We start from the raw sequence: 13,862 nt of genomic DNA, 5'->3' as shown, positions 1-13,862 counted from the left end.
CTGTGGTATTTACCTTTTGACCCCATCCGTTGGGCTTATATATCCTCGAGGAGCTTTTTGGACACCAGGGTAGCCGTGTGTGCACGTACTCAGCTAATGATGTGGGTATGCATACAAACACATAAATTAACGGAAAAGGGAGGACTAGGGGAAAGAAAGTTACAAAATGGAGTGTGTGGTATGATTGGTCAGTGTGGAATTCCATTGAAGGCATTTCCCACAGCTGGATCTACAGCCCAGAACAAACAAAGCACTTTCTTGGGAATAGAGAAACTAGCTCATAAATGTCTTCATCTTCATCTCTGCGGCAAATGGAAAGCAAATTTTGTTCAAAAATTCTATTTGTGGGTTTCTTTCAGGTGATTTTAGTTGTTAGTAAACTCTGTAATTTATATTAATTTTGTAATTAGTTTATAAAAGAGTCACTTAGAAGTCATTTAGAAACGTTAAATTTGGGTTGGGAAAAAAGAAACAATGCTGAGTCTCATGCTAATTTTAGAACCTAAACAGAGGATTAGTTTGAACAAGCAAACATTGTTAAATGCCTTGTTTGTTGCCAAAGGATTGAAGATGCTGCCACACTGCCAAAATTCCTAGATACTCTGTATTACCTCAAGTTTTAAACACGAGCATAGCAGAGGACTGTAGTAGAAGGTGTTTTGTCCAGGAGTAGTACACAGCCCATCCGCTACTGCTGGATGTTTGGATTGGGGGTACTGGTGGTTATCCTTGCCTTAAAGGCGTTGACTTTTTATTGCTTTAGTTAGAAAAATGAATCAAAGAAGACCTGTTTTGGAAGAAAAAAATCAATCTGAATTACACCCAAACGGAAAGAGGAACAGAAGTAAAGACTGTCTTCTGGTAAATGCTGAAACCGGTGATGACACTTATGGATATTATGGACATCACTATAGGTGAGTTTTCTTTTAAGATCTAGTGCTTTAATGTAATGACTACTGTGAACGTATTTTGTTCTTAGGAATTGTTTATTATTGTGTAATTCATTCATTTTCATACAGTTTAGTTCTTTCATATTGGAGTTACTAAATATAGTGTGAAACGTTTTTTTAGCCTTAAAAACATGATGGAAGTGTCTATACTTCAAAGCTTTAAATGTCTTTCTGTCTTCAGCTCTTTAAAACAAATATCTGTGTAAAGGGATGCGTTTAAAAATGCTGGAAGTTTGTTTGATTTGATCTGTTGAATCAAATGTATACATCTAAGAATTCTTTCAATCTAATTAACAATGATATATGCATTATAGCAACAATACCTCGAACAGAACATGGTGCTTGATTTACAAAACTATAGCACTTTGTAATACTCCTGATTTGTATGATTATTCTTGATTTAAACCGTAATGTTTTCCCCAAAGTTTTTTTATGTTTTAAAATCAATAAAATAATTTCTGTATAATTTGTGGTCATGTTATATACTGTACTTTTTCAAAAATAGAAAGCACGAGGTAATACATACAACAGAAGATGCGATGCTCTTTGTAAACCATAACATAATGCACTGTATTTGATAGAGTAGATTTTTATTATATAGAGTTTTTTCTTGAATGTATAAGGTATTTAGCATATTGTAGATATTGTTTTAAAAATCACATCAGGGAAAAGCATCTGTGCTGGAGCAGGATGTACTATTTTATTCTTAACATTGAAAAATACAGTAAAGAATGCTTGGCTTTTGCTGATTAATTTATGAAGCTATATTGTTTGCATGGCTTTTTCTCCCATGGGAGCTAATAAAGACTGATGAAGAATGTGAAATGAAAGTTTAAAACAAATAAAATGCATGGCCATGAGGCCAGGAGACCTAAAAATTAATTTTTCTGACTATAAAATATGATTTATTCTCTCTAGTGACAGCACGCATCAGACTCGTCAGAATATGGGCAAGAGCAGAAGGCAGGCCTCACGGGGGGCCGCCTATATGTTCAACGCACATCCCAACACCCTGACACCCGTGGAGGAGCGCTTCCTTGATGCTGCTGAGTATGGAAACATCCCTGTGGTGCGGCGAATGCTTGAGGAGATCCCTGGGTTGGATGTGAACTGTGTGGACTACATGGGTCAGAATGCCTTGCAGATAGCAGTGGCGAATGAACATCTTGAGGTTACGGAACTTTTGTTAAAGAAGGACAACTTATCCCGGATTGGTGATGCACTCCTTTTAGCTATTAGCAAAGGCTACATTCGTATTGTTGAGGCCATCCTGAGTCATAAGGCTTTTGCTGAATCCAGGAAATTAACCGCCAGCCCAAGGGAGGCAGCAATGCATGATGACTTCTTTGCATATGATGAAGACGGGACTCGCTTTTCTCACGATATCACGCCAATTATCCTGGCATCGCACTGCCATGAGTATGAGATCGTCCACATCCTCCTGGCCAAAGGGGCTCGTATCGAGCAACCCCATGACTATTTCTGTACCTGTGACACCTGTAATTACCATCAGAAATATGATTCGTTCAGTCACTCACGCTCACGTATTAATGCCTACCGAGGCCTAGCTAGTCCAGCTTACCTCTCTCTGTCCAATGAAGATCCTGTGCTGGCTGCTTTAGAGCTCAGCAATGAACTTGCCTGTTTGGCGAATATTGAGAAGGAATTCAAGGTATGTCTAATATGTTTTGTATTAAAGTAACTCCTATATTACAGTCTTTTCTGCATTAATAAATGCTGTCCTTTATTGACCACTTTCCTAAGAATGATTATAGGAAACTCTCTATGCAATGCAAAAGCTTTGTAGTTGGACTTCTGGATCTGTGTCGGAGCACAGAGGAAGTGGAGGCCATTCTGAATGGCGAAGAAGATGATAACTCTGATCTACCAGGACGACCAAGTTTCACCCGACTTAACCTTGCAATAAAGTATGAACTCAAAAAGGTAAAGTGGAGCTTTTTGGCATAAACTCAGCCTTCTGATTGTGTGGTTGTGATTTCCCAGCACAACCACATGTAATAATTTTAAGTTGCTCTGTGTAAGGGTATCTGCCAAATACCATAAATAAAGTATGTCTACAGTAGTCATAAGTGTTTTACAAGCAAAATTATTTTCATTAAAAAAAAAAAAAAAAAACTTGTGGAATAAAAAATTCTGGACATCAAAGACATTCTGCTATAAGAAAATAATGAACATTTGTGCAATATAATGTGGCCTGCTAAGAATGCTAAGAGACTGTTACTACTAGTTTTCTATGGCCATGGTATAAATCACAAGAGTCCATTAATGTTGATGATTCCGCTTTCTTAAAAATGTGTTAAGATTTGTATGTCAAAATCTAAAATGCTTGTAAAATTGGTATGTATATACAGAAAAAGTCTTGATGGCTGTTTTATGGTTAGTAATTTAGTAAATAGTAATCTAATCATTCATTGTTTTTATTCATGTATAACTCACTTTATAACACTTTATATCTGTTTCATTTATGTTGAAAACAGTATCTGGCAATTTTAAATCTCAAATGCTGACAAGGCCATCTTTTTTTTCCAACAGTTTGTTGCGCATCCTAATTGCCAGCAGCAGCTTCTTTCAATCTGGTATGAACATTTGCCTGGATTGAGACAGCAGACCACAGCCATCAAGTTTTTGGTGGTCCTGGGTGTTGCAATAGGACTCCCTTTCCTATCCATTGTGTACTGGGTGGCACCATGTAGTAAGGTTAGTGGACTCACAATAAAATTCTCAACTTAGAATGTGACTAATTGATCTATTGGGGTTACAGCATGGTGACTTGTAGGAGTAAACGTAATTAACAATCTAAAAAGGCAACAGCAATTAAAAAGCAGAAGCACATTAGAAATGTGACAGGAAAATAGAAAACACCACCAAATTTGTAATCAAAAGCTTGATTTCACAAATTCAGAAAAACAATTAAATAAAAACGCAATGGAATAACCTCAAATGGAAAGCCTTTTTCTTTCTTACTATGAAAGACAACAGACAATGAAAAGCTGAAGGACCTTTATTGCAAAAGGAAAATAACTATTCCTCATTATAATAGTATTTAAGCATTTTTTTTTTCATTAAGATATTAGATTGAAAATATGAAATTCCTTCTGCTTGAGATTGTTTGTGGGTGTTAATCATTTTGATTGTTGGTTTGTTAATGCATTTCATCAATTATGGGAACTCTTGATGTGCTCTTTTTTTTTTCATGGGAGAAACTGTATGTCCTTCATACAGTTTCTCCCATGGTAATTAAAAATAGCAATACTTAAAATAGCTTACCATGTGACTTCATGTGAAATAATATATGTGAAATAAACACATCTGCATGTGAATATATATATATATATATATATATATATATATATATATATATATATATATATATATATATATATATATATACACACACACACAAAATTAAGACCAATAATTTTTTTTCTACTTCTTTACAGATGGGAAAAATTATGCGAGGCCCCTTTCCAAAGTTTGTGGCTCATGGATCATCTTTCACTATTTTCCTTGGCTTGTTAGTGTTTAATGCAGCTGATCGCTTTGACGGGAGCAAACTGTTGCCAAATATGACCGTCCAAGACCATCCAGCACAGCTGTTCCGCATGAAAACAACTCCCTTCACGTGGATGGAGATGCTGATCATCTTCTGGGTAATAGGTCAGTCTGAGACTATTGATATTTAGTATCCTTGGTAAAAGAGTCAAAATACTGAACCTAGAAACCATTTACAGTGGGGGAAATAATTATTTGATTTAGCTGAGACAGAATATAAAAAAATAAAAATCCAGGAAATGTGTCATGCTGAAAACCCATCCCCGACCCATCTTCAGTGTTCTGGCTGAGGCCAGAAGGTTCTCATCCGAGATTCTACATCTGCATGGCCACATTTATGTGAAGTCTTCCTGTACCCTAAGCAGAATGTTTCCTCCTCCATGTTTGACAGTGGGGATGGTGTTCTTGTGGTAATATTCAGCATTTCTCTGCCTCCAAACATGGCGAGTTAAGTTGATTTCATTTAGCTTAATTTTAGTCTTATCTGACCACATCAAATTTTAGATTAGATTAGATTCAACTTTATTGTCACTGTACATGTACCCTGCACAATGGCAATTAAGTTGAATCTAATCTAATCTAAACTAATCTAATATACATAATGAGTGGATATTAGAAGTTCTTTCTTTAAGTGTGTGGTGGTCAAAATTCTTGTTGGTTGGTAGAGGATAATATATCATTCGATCAAATACTATTTTTTATTTTTTCTGGATTTCTGGATTTTTTTATATTCATTTTATCTCTGTTAAAATAAACCTATATCATAGAAAATTCTAGACTGCTCATTTCTTTGTAAGGGGGTAAATTTACAAATCGAGCACAGGATCAAATAATTATTTACCCAAAAAGTGTTGCTTTCACATAAAATTTATACTATCTAATTTTTTTCCTTTTGGTTTTTAGGAATGATTTGGGCCGAATGCAAAGAGATCTGGTGTCAGGGTCCGAGAGAGTACCTCCTCGAACCTTGGAATATGTTGGATTTTGGAATGTTAGCCATTTTTATAGCTTCCTTTGTTGCAAAGTTAATGGCTTACTGGCATGCATCTACGGCACAAATTTATGTTGATAAACACTACACAGACATAACAAATGTAACTTTACCACAGGAGGTCGAATACTTCAGACTCGGTAAGATAAAGGTTATGGTTATTCCACCGTTTACGTAGTATAAATGTTAAACAGAAAGTTTGCATTTACTTATAATTTTTTTTCTCTTTCACTCTATAACTTCTTAGCGCGTCTCTTCTGGCTGCCTTCAGATCCACAGCTGGTTTCTGAAGGGCTGTATGCCATTGCGGTGGTTTTGAGTTTCTCTCGAATTGCATATATCCTTCCAGCCAATGAGAGCTTTGGACCATTGCAAATCTCTTTGGGAAGGACTGTAAAAGACATCTTTAAATTCATGGTGATCTTCATTCTGGTTTTTCTGGCCTTCATGATCGGAATGTTCAACCTGTATTCATTTTATTTGGGGGCTAAACAGAATGACGCATTTACAACGTAAGTAGTGGAGAAGACATTTATGAAATAAAATGTGGGTGCTGTTAATGGGGGACAATAATCAATGACTGGGTGGTGGAGCAGAAGTACTTCCAATAACAGCATGTTCTCTACTTATAATAGATTTTAAGGTGGATAAAATTAATCATCTGTTAATAGACAACACTGTTATTTTTTGTTTTTGTTTTTTTGTCTCTTAAAAAAGTAAGGGAAAGTATTTATCATGTAAAGATTGTTTTGCATAATTTTATGTATACAGTGTAAAGGTGGATATTATGTTCATTTTTCACTTTTCTTCACTTACAAATTCCACAGCATAGAAGAAAGCTTCAAAACACTGTTTTGGGCTATCTTTGGGCTCTCTGAAGTCAAGTCAGTGGTTGTGAACAATGGACACAAGTTCATAGAGAACACCGGTTACGTGCTCTATGGAGTGTATAATGTCACAATGGTCATTGTGTTGCTCAACATGCTCATTGCAATGATCAACAGCTCTTTTCAGGAGATTGAGGTACTTCATTTTTCATTTCACTAGCTAGCACGATGAGAAGGAGAACGTCTAACCAGTTTCTATAAACAACCATGAACTTCAGCTAAATTATCCATACAAGCTTACTTTGATGTTCTTAACTAGTTTGTAAGGTACCTCCTAGATTTGCAAAATAAATGGAAATGTAGGCAATATGTTTCTATATTTAAGGGAAAATTAATTAACAAGTATGACATTGTACTGTATGAGTAATAAATAATGTTCTTTTCTTTATCGTATCACAGCAGTTAATTATGTTTGTTTAGAATTTTCTATCAACTGATCATTGTTGAATGTCCAAATTATTTGAACTACAGTTTTAAAATACTGTAAAAAAAAACATGCATAAACTCACTAATACCACCTTTTAGTTGCTCTTAATTAAATAAATTCAACACGTGAATGATACAAACTTTACAACAAAGATAAATGATTTGCCTATAATTTATGGCTCAGTAGTATCTAATTCATTCATTAAAAAAAAACGCCTCTCCCAAATTCTCCCAAAAAGGAAAACTTCAATTTAATTTCTATCATCACCAGTTATAAATATTTATCTATCACGATCCGATATAACTTATAATGTCTTTTTGTCTTATTGGTGTGCGCAGGATGACTCAGATGTCGAATGGAAATTTGCCCGGGCCAAACTCTGGTTTTCGTACTTTGAGGAGGGCAGGACCCTCCCTGTGCCCTTCAATCTGGTACCTAGCCCAAAGTCTGTGCTTGGTCTGGGCCTGGGTTTAAAATCGCTGCTGCTAAAACTCTTCCACAAACACAAAGCTATTATGAAGAATGAGGCAGAACTCAGTGAGGTGACACATACACAAACTGTAAATCCCTTTAATCCTTTTAATTTCCAGACTAATTACTCTTTCGTAACTGCATCCAATAGCACCTGTTTACTTCAGACACTAAGCACTGTTTTAAAGTAAAAAGCAGTTCGCTAAATGTTCTCTCTTCAAATCATTTGTGTGTAACCTTGTAATACATTTGGAAATGTCCTAATATACTTTTTTTTTTGGTCAACCTATTCAGTTAGGAGTGAACAAAAGCAACAAAATGACAAGTCATCGATATCAGGTACAAAATTCTTAAATCAAGCCCATGCAGCATAGCTTAATGCTTTCTTTCTCATGTGGTTCAGACTTACACAATGTTCCCTTTCTTTCAAATAAAGCCAGACAAGAGGTGGCCAGTGTCTGTAGAGATTCATTGTAACTGTCAATGAAACTGTTTATAGATTACAGTAAGTCCTAAACCACATCTGCAAGTCTGTGGGACTTCAATGAAGAAGTGGATGTGGTTTATGGCAGATAGTCTTGGATGTAATTCAAGCAAGACAGACTTCCAGACTACGTGTTAGCCACTTTAGTCTTGTATATCCAAGTACACTAAAGTCAAACACCATATATATGACTAAATATAATCTGGAAAATGTGTGTGTGTTTTTTTTTTAATCTATTTCTTAAAAACACTCCATTTTGTAGAGCTTATTCTATATGTGCTTATCTATGCAGTTCCCAGTCAGCTGAATCACATGGTAGCAGTGCATAAAATCATGATTCAGGTCTAATTAAGTTGTTTGAATTTTTTGTTATTGCTAGTCAAGAATCTTTAGTTTCTGTTCACACGAGACACCGGAATGGACAAAAATAATAACCTCAGTCAGTGATGTTCACCTTGGTATGGTTGTTGGTACCAGATGAGTTGGTTTAAATATATCAGAAATTGCTTATTTTCTGGCTAGATATGGAATGGAAAGCTCTTTAACTTCAATTCAATTGAATTCAGTTCAGTTAAATTCAATTCAATTGAAGTAGTAGTTGTTGTTGCAGTTTTAACAATAGGCATTATGCCAATGTAGCTTCTCAGAAACAAAATGAGATATAAATATATATTTTATCAGAAATTTGTCCCTATCTGTTTTATCCCTAATGAGCAAGCCAGTGGTGATGACGGCAAGTTGATGGTTAAGGGTCTTTCTCAAGGAAATAGAAGTGACAACATGGTGGTACTCATGACCTTTTGATCAGAAGTTTTAACCACTGAGCTACCACTTCTAACTACAGAATATTTTGGCCTTCTTTTGTTTCAGTTCACCACGGTGGTTATTCTCCTTAGAGCTCTCTGGACAAAAAGCCGTTTTTACCCACAGAATTTATACACATTGGAGTTTTTTTAAGATTTTAGGAGATCAGCAATCAATTGTGCAGATGATCCCACTCTGATTGGCAGCAATTCGAAAACTTTTGTGTACATTGATCGACATGAGGAAATACAAGTAACAAACGGGGTAACCCACAGATTTTAGGAGGCCAATTTCATATCAATTCACACACTACAGACAGCACAGCAGAGTTCTTTTTGCCCAGTCTGATGCTATTGAACATTAAGTGGGAAGACCAGTACCAGAATGGCTAAAAGAACCCTATAGGCTATTGCCTACGTCCTCAGAGAAATTATACTTATCCAGAGACGCACTACCTCCAATATCTAGTTTTTTTTTCAAAAATAAAAATAAAATCCCTTCCTTTTGTCCTCTAATGTCTGCAACTTTAAAAAAAAAAAAAGATACATTTTTTTCGGAAAAATGCGAACCAGCTCATTTGGCAGCAACAAACATTACATAAAACCACACTATTTTAAATCTGATAGGAACTTTAATGAAAGCAGCTCTTGATCTTCAGTTGCATGGCTTTACATATTATGCTGCTGCCACATGAATAACTAGTTGGATAATTTATTGAATGAGAAAGTGCACAGTGGTTTAAGTGATTAAAGGGAATCTATTTATTTTACTGTTGATAAAAAAACATGGTCTTAAAGCAACTGCAAATCAAGTGGCTTATAATGTTTACCTAACTGCATTGATGCTTAAAGGTTTAAAGGTTTTACAATCTGATATTACAAACAAAAATAATTTACAATCTGATTAATAATGGCTTCATTACCAACTATTACCTGCAAAACCTTTTTCAGAAAGGTATTTTTACTGTTAGTAAAACAGGTGATTTGTACTGCCATGCCATATATGAGAAGTGAAACAAAGAAAACAAAATGTAATTGACACAAATATTTATTTTGAATATAACATTTACGATATTTTTTTTTAAATTGTGAACTTCAATATAGAGAATAGAAATGATTTTTGCAGGTACAGCATGCTTTGTGACACTCAATGAGCAGATAATTATGGCGAGACGGAGGCAGTGGTACACAGGCAAGAGTTTTGAAAGAATACAACATTTTGTCATCATTAAGAAACAAAACATTCTTCATGCTTTTCCAAAATACGGCAGCAAAAACATTCCTGCAACATTTAGAACATTTTACTTTGGCTCATGGCCTTCAAGCAAGTTAGATTTTTGGACCTCTATAATAAAACCTCACAAATCCTTTCTCTTTAGTGGGAATCTGTTAATTGCATGTGTGGAGGTGCTGAAACTGGAGCAAACCGAAGGATTAAAAGCAGAAGAATCTCTAAATTGTATAGTGCTTTGATGCTGCAGAAATCGACTTGATGTCATATGGAATAAGAGTGAATGTGTAATTAATCTGTCTTTTGATTTTTATTCCAAAATGACAGAAGATTATGAAACGCCTGATCAAGCGCTACATCATCAAAGCTCAGATGGACAAAGAATTTGATGAAGTCAATGAGGGTAGGTCATCTTTATTTTTCTAAGCTGCTTGAATATATTAAACTATGATGACTTTGGTTAAGCTGAAAAAACCTGACATTTTTATAGAATGCTATTCACCCGATTCGCATTGGAATTGTGTCGCAGGTGAACTGAAGGAAATAAAGCAAGACATTTCCAGTTTGCGCTACGAGCTTCTTGAAGAAAAATCGCACAACATGGAGCGCATGGCCGAACTGATCAGCAAACTTGAAAAACGTGTCTGTGCATAAAATGTGCAGAGTGAAATAGAAATGTTTTCAGGACTTTTTTTTTTTGATTGATAGTGTTACAACTTGCTCTACTCTCCGCTAATTTAAACAACCACAAGGCTAACCAGGATGAAAGGAAGAAAGAATGAACAGTGTAAACATGTCGCACGAGCACCCAGGACGCAGTTTCAGTGAACATGGCCTTTTTTGTACATGAAGAATGAAGCTTTTTTTCTTGTGCTAACTTTGTGTCACGAGTTTGGATGGGTTTTATACGGTTGGATTAAGAGCATCTACTGAGAACATTTGCACGAGATGCACCCTGGACATTTTTTTTTTAATACGACTAATGTGAAATGCATTTTTTTTTGTTATTTGCTAAACTAAAAAGTAACTAAAGCTTAGAACACAAACTACTGTATAAATCACTGTTAACTGTATTCTTGTATCCTTTATTATTTTAGAAATGTTCCATGATGAGCGACAATTGCATTGTGTGCTTTACCAAAATAAAAAATAAAAATAAAACAGACAATAACTACACTTTGAAGCAACTTTATCAGATTGGATAAAGTAACACGGAGACATATAAAAAACAAAACAAAAAAAACAATAAAGAAATCAGTTTTCTTTTTTTTTTCCTTTTCAAAAGGACAAACATGAATTACAGGACAATATTACAAAAAATGCAAAAACAAAAACAAAAGCATGGAATCAAGATGAAAACTCTTCTAGGATTTAAAGCAAAAGGACGGACTGAACAAATACATACTTATAATTACATTCCATATGGGGGAAATAAAACAACCAACAAACTTATTCATCCATTAAACCATTAAACTAACTTATGTGTTTTAACTATTTACTTTGGATGCTACGATTTTAGGAATATTTGCTAAAATATATCATTAAATTATCCCATTAAATATCTTTTGAAGTGAACTAATAATTGTTTTATTATAAGAATGTTTTGTGCAACTTGTCTTTGGAAGGTTTTAAGAAACTGCTTCTAGGGGAAAAAATTGTTCAAGCTAAAACTTGTCTTTAGTACATATTAAAATGTGTAATATAAGAAACGATGACACATTGACATCATAATGTAATATTTAATATTATCTTAGTTAGCAGTCTGATGAGCTATTGTGTATTTATTTGTGTACTTGACTTATTCTGACTTATGTGGTTCTTCTCCAAACTGTTACCTCAGTGTTGAAGGCATACAACTGTATAGGATGTCGTTGGATGCAGTAGCTTTAGGAAACCCAAAGTCTGTTCCAGCATGACAGTGCCCCCGTGCACAAAGCGAGCTCTATAAAAGATATGGCTCACATGGGTTGGAGCGAATGTTTAATGGACTGCTTTAGACCCCTGACCTCAACCCTATTGAAATCCTGTGGGATGTAACACTGACTGCACCCCGGGCCTCCTCATCCTACAGCAGTACCTGACTTTACTAAAAGCCTTGAAGCTGAATGAGCACAAATCTCCACCTAGGCAACTCCAAAATCTAGTGTAACATCTTCCCAGATGAGTGGAGGTTATTATAAGCAAATGTGAGGTAAGACGTTCAAAAAAGGTCAGGTGTCTATAAACCTTTGTCCACATAGTGTATTTTTTATAATTATTTCGCCCTTAACAAAGGGGTAAAACATTTATTTTATTTTTAAATGTAAAACTATTACGCTTAAAGAATAACTGTGACCTCTTTAAGAAATCAGAGATAGAAGCATAAAAAACAGTTCGCATACTGTATCTGGTGGAATTATGGATTATCTTTGAAAAGGCATTTTGAATGAACAGGATATCACATTCAGCATATTAAACTATGTCATGCCCGATTAATGGGTACGTTGTCAAGCTTATCTTACATATAATTCCATAAATATATGGATTATATGATGGACATTGAGGTAATATTAATAATGCACTGCAAAGAAAAGTAATCCTAGCAAGTGAAAATATTTCGTATATAGTCCAATATATTTCTTATTATAAGATTAAAATATACCAAATATGAAACCGTTAAATTTTAGACTTCATTCTACTGGCAGATCATCTGGCGTGCTTCTTAGAGATAAATGCATTAAATGAACACAATTATTTGCCCATTGAATAAAAAGACAAGCCTGGATTCTTGTAATTAAAAAGAGCAATACTAGATACACTATAGGGACAAAAGTATTGGGACAACTGATTTTTCCAGCCATATGTGGTACATCTCCAAACTGTTACCTCAAAGTTGGAAGCACAAATGTCTTGGATGCGATAACATTACACTTTCCCCTCACTTAAACTAAAATAAACAAATTTGTTTCAGCATGAGACTGTGGAAATGCACATGATCTGGGGTGGATGATCTTAAATGGCCTGCTACAGAGCTCTAACCTGCTGAACATCTTTGTGATTAATTGGAACTCTTGATTGCTCATCCTGCATCAAAATCTGACTTTACTAACACCAAAAGTGGCTAAATGATGACAAATCACAATCACATGCCAAAATCTTGAGGAACATCTTCCCAGAATAGTGGAGGAAATGGGGACTAAATGAGGAAATTGATGTTCAAGAAGCAAATATGAATCTTATGGCCAGGTGTCTACAAATCCTTTGTGCATATCGTGTAAATGTGACTATAATAAGTATATCCAACATAATTTCATTTGCTAACGTCATTTTTTTTTTGCAATGTGGTCGTTCTAGCATTTTAGGGGGAATATAACGTAGTATGATGTACATCATTGCTATTCTTTCATAATTCTTCTTCACTAAAGTACACTGAAATGGTAAACCAGTGTGAAATTAAATACAGCAGAACTACTAAGGAAATAGAACACATGTCTCAGGAAATCACAGGGACAAACGTTTTTGTACTTCAGATATGATACTACATCAGATATGATTTTGTACAGTAGGAAATTGACTTGTTAATTTAAATAAATTAAAAACAGCAAAAAACAAGTTGATGTGAAGACATGTGGATGAATTGCGAGCATGAAGGGGCACAAAGAAAAATGTACCATGTACCACAACTGTACAATGTAACAACTGTAACAACTATTCACATTTATATTTAATACTAAGAGCTACATAGCAGAGATTTTCCTTTCAGAGCACACGCGTCATTAAAAGTGATCATCTCATAGAGCTTTTTTTTTTGCCCCTGTTGCCAGTGACTTGTTTATTAAGGATGAACTTATAGGAACAAATTTATGGGGACTAATCTATAAAGCTGCTTTGGGACAATGTCCATTATTAAAATCACTATACAAATAAAACTGAATTGAATTTACTGGACCATTAATAACAAGACTTAATACATTAATGCTATTAAAAACATATGATATAAACAATGATGCCCAGCATCTGAAGCCGTTTGTTTCACCATTTATCATAACAAAAACGGGGGTCAAAT

General features: G+C 34.9%; 1 protein-coding gene across 3 annotated transcripts; it reads left to right on the top strand.

Moving 5' to 3' along the window:
* Positions 1-140: 140 nt before the first annotated feature.
* trpc6a (transient receptor potential cation channel, subfamily C, member 6a) lies at positions 141-13,853 on the top strand. 3 transcript variants are annotated; one of them, XM_046867330.1, is made up of 12 exons: positions 141-914; positions 1,869-2,622; positions 2,715-2,894; positions 3,504-3,668; positions 4,412-4,628; positions 5,427-5,654; positions 5,762-6,026; positions 6,342-6,537; positions 7,167-7,365; positions 7,594-7,638; positions 10,145-10,220; positions 10,347-13,853. In XM_046867330.1, exons 1-11 carry the CDS (start codon positions 772-774, stop codon positions 10,204-10,206), a joined length of 2,454 nt encoding a protein of 817 aa, XP_046723286.1. In that variant the 5' UTR covers positions 141-771; the 3' UTR covers positions 10,207-10,220; positions 10,347-13,853. The 3 variants fall into 3 exon arrangements, with proteins under 3 accessions (XP_046723286.1, XP_046723284.1, XP_046723285.1); XM_046867328.1 differs by having other exon boundaries at positions 144-914; positions 7,167-7,388; XM_046867329.1 differs by having other exon boundaries at positions 145-914; positions 7,167-7,370.
* The last annotated feature ends 9 nt before the right edge of the window (positions 13,854-13,862 follow it).

Source organism: Silurus meridionalis, chromosome 15 (genome assembly GCF_014805685.1).
Source record: "Silurus meridionalis isolate SWU-2019-XX chromosome 15, ASM1480568v1, whole genome shotgun sequence".
Taxonomy (NCBI): Eukaryota; Metazoa; Chordata; class Actinopteri; order Siluriformes; family Siluridae; genus Silurus; species Silurus meridionalis.
The sequence above is the reverse complement of the archived record's forward strand: the minus strand, read 5'-3'. Positions and strand labels throughout refer to the sequence as shown.

What these genes read in the sequence shown, in the direction of transcription:
- trpc6a (XM_046867328.1), top strand. Translation starts at nt 772, where the DNA reads ATGAATCAAAGAAGACCTGTTTTGGAAGAAAAAAATCAATCTGAATTA. An exon ending in TATTATGGACATCACTATAG is followed by an intron (nt 915 to 1,868) that starts GTGAGTTTTCTT and finishes TATTCTCTCTAG; the next exon opens with TGACAGCACGCATCAGACTC. An exon ending in TAAAGTATGAACTCAAAAAG is followed by an intron (nt 2,895 to 3,503) that starts GTAAAGTGGAGC and finishes TTTTTCCAACAG; the next exon opens with TTTGTTGCGCATCCTAATTG.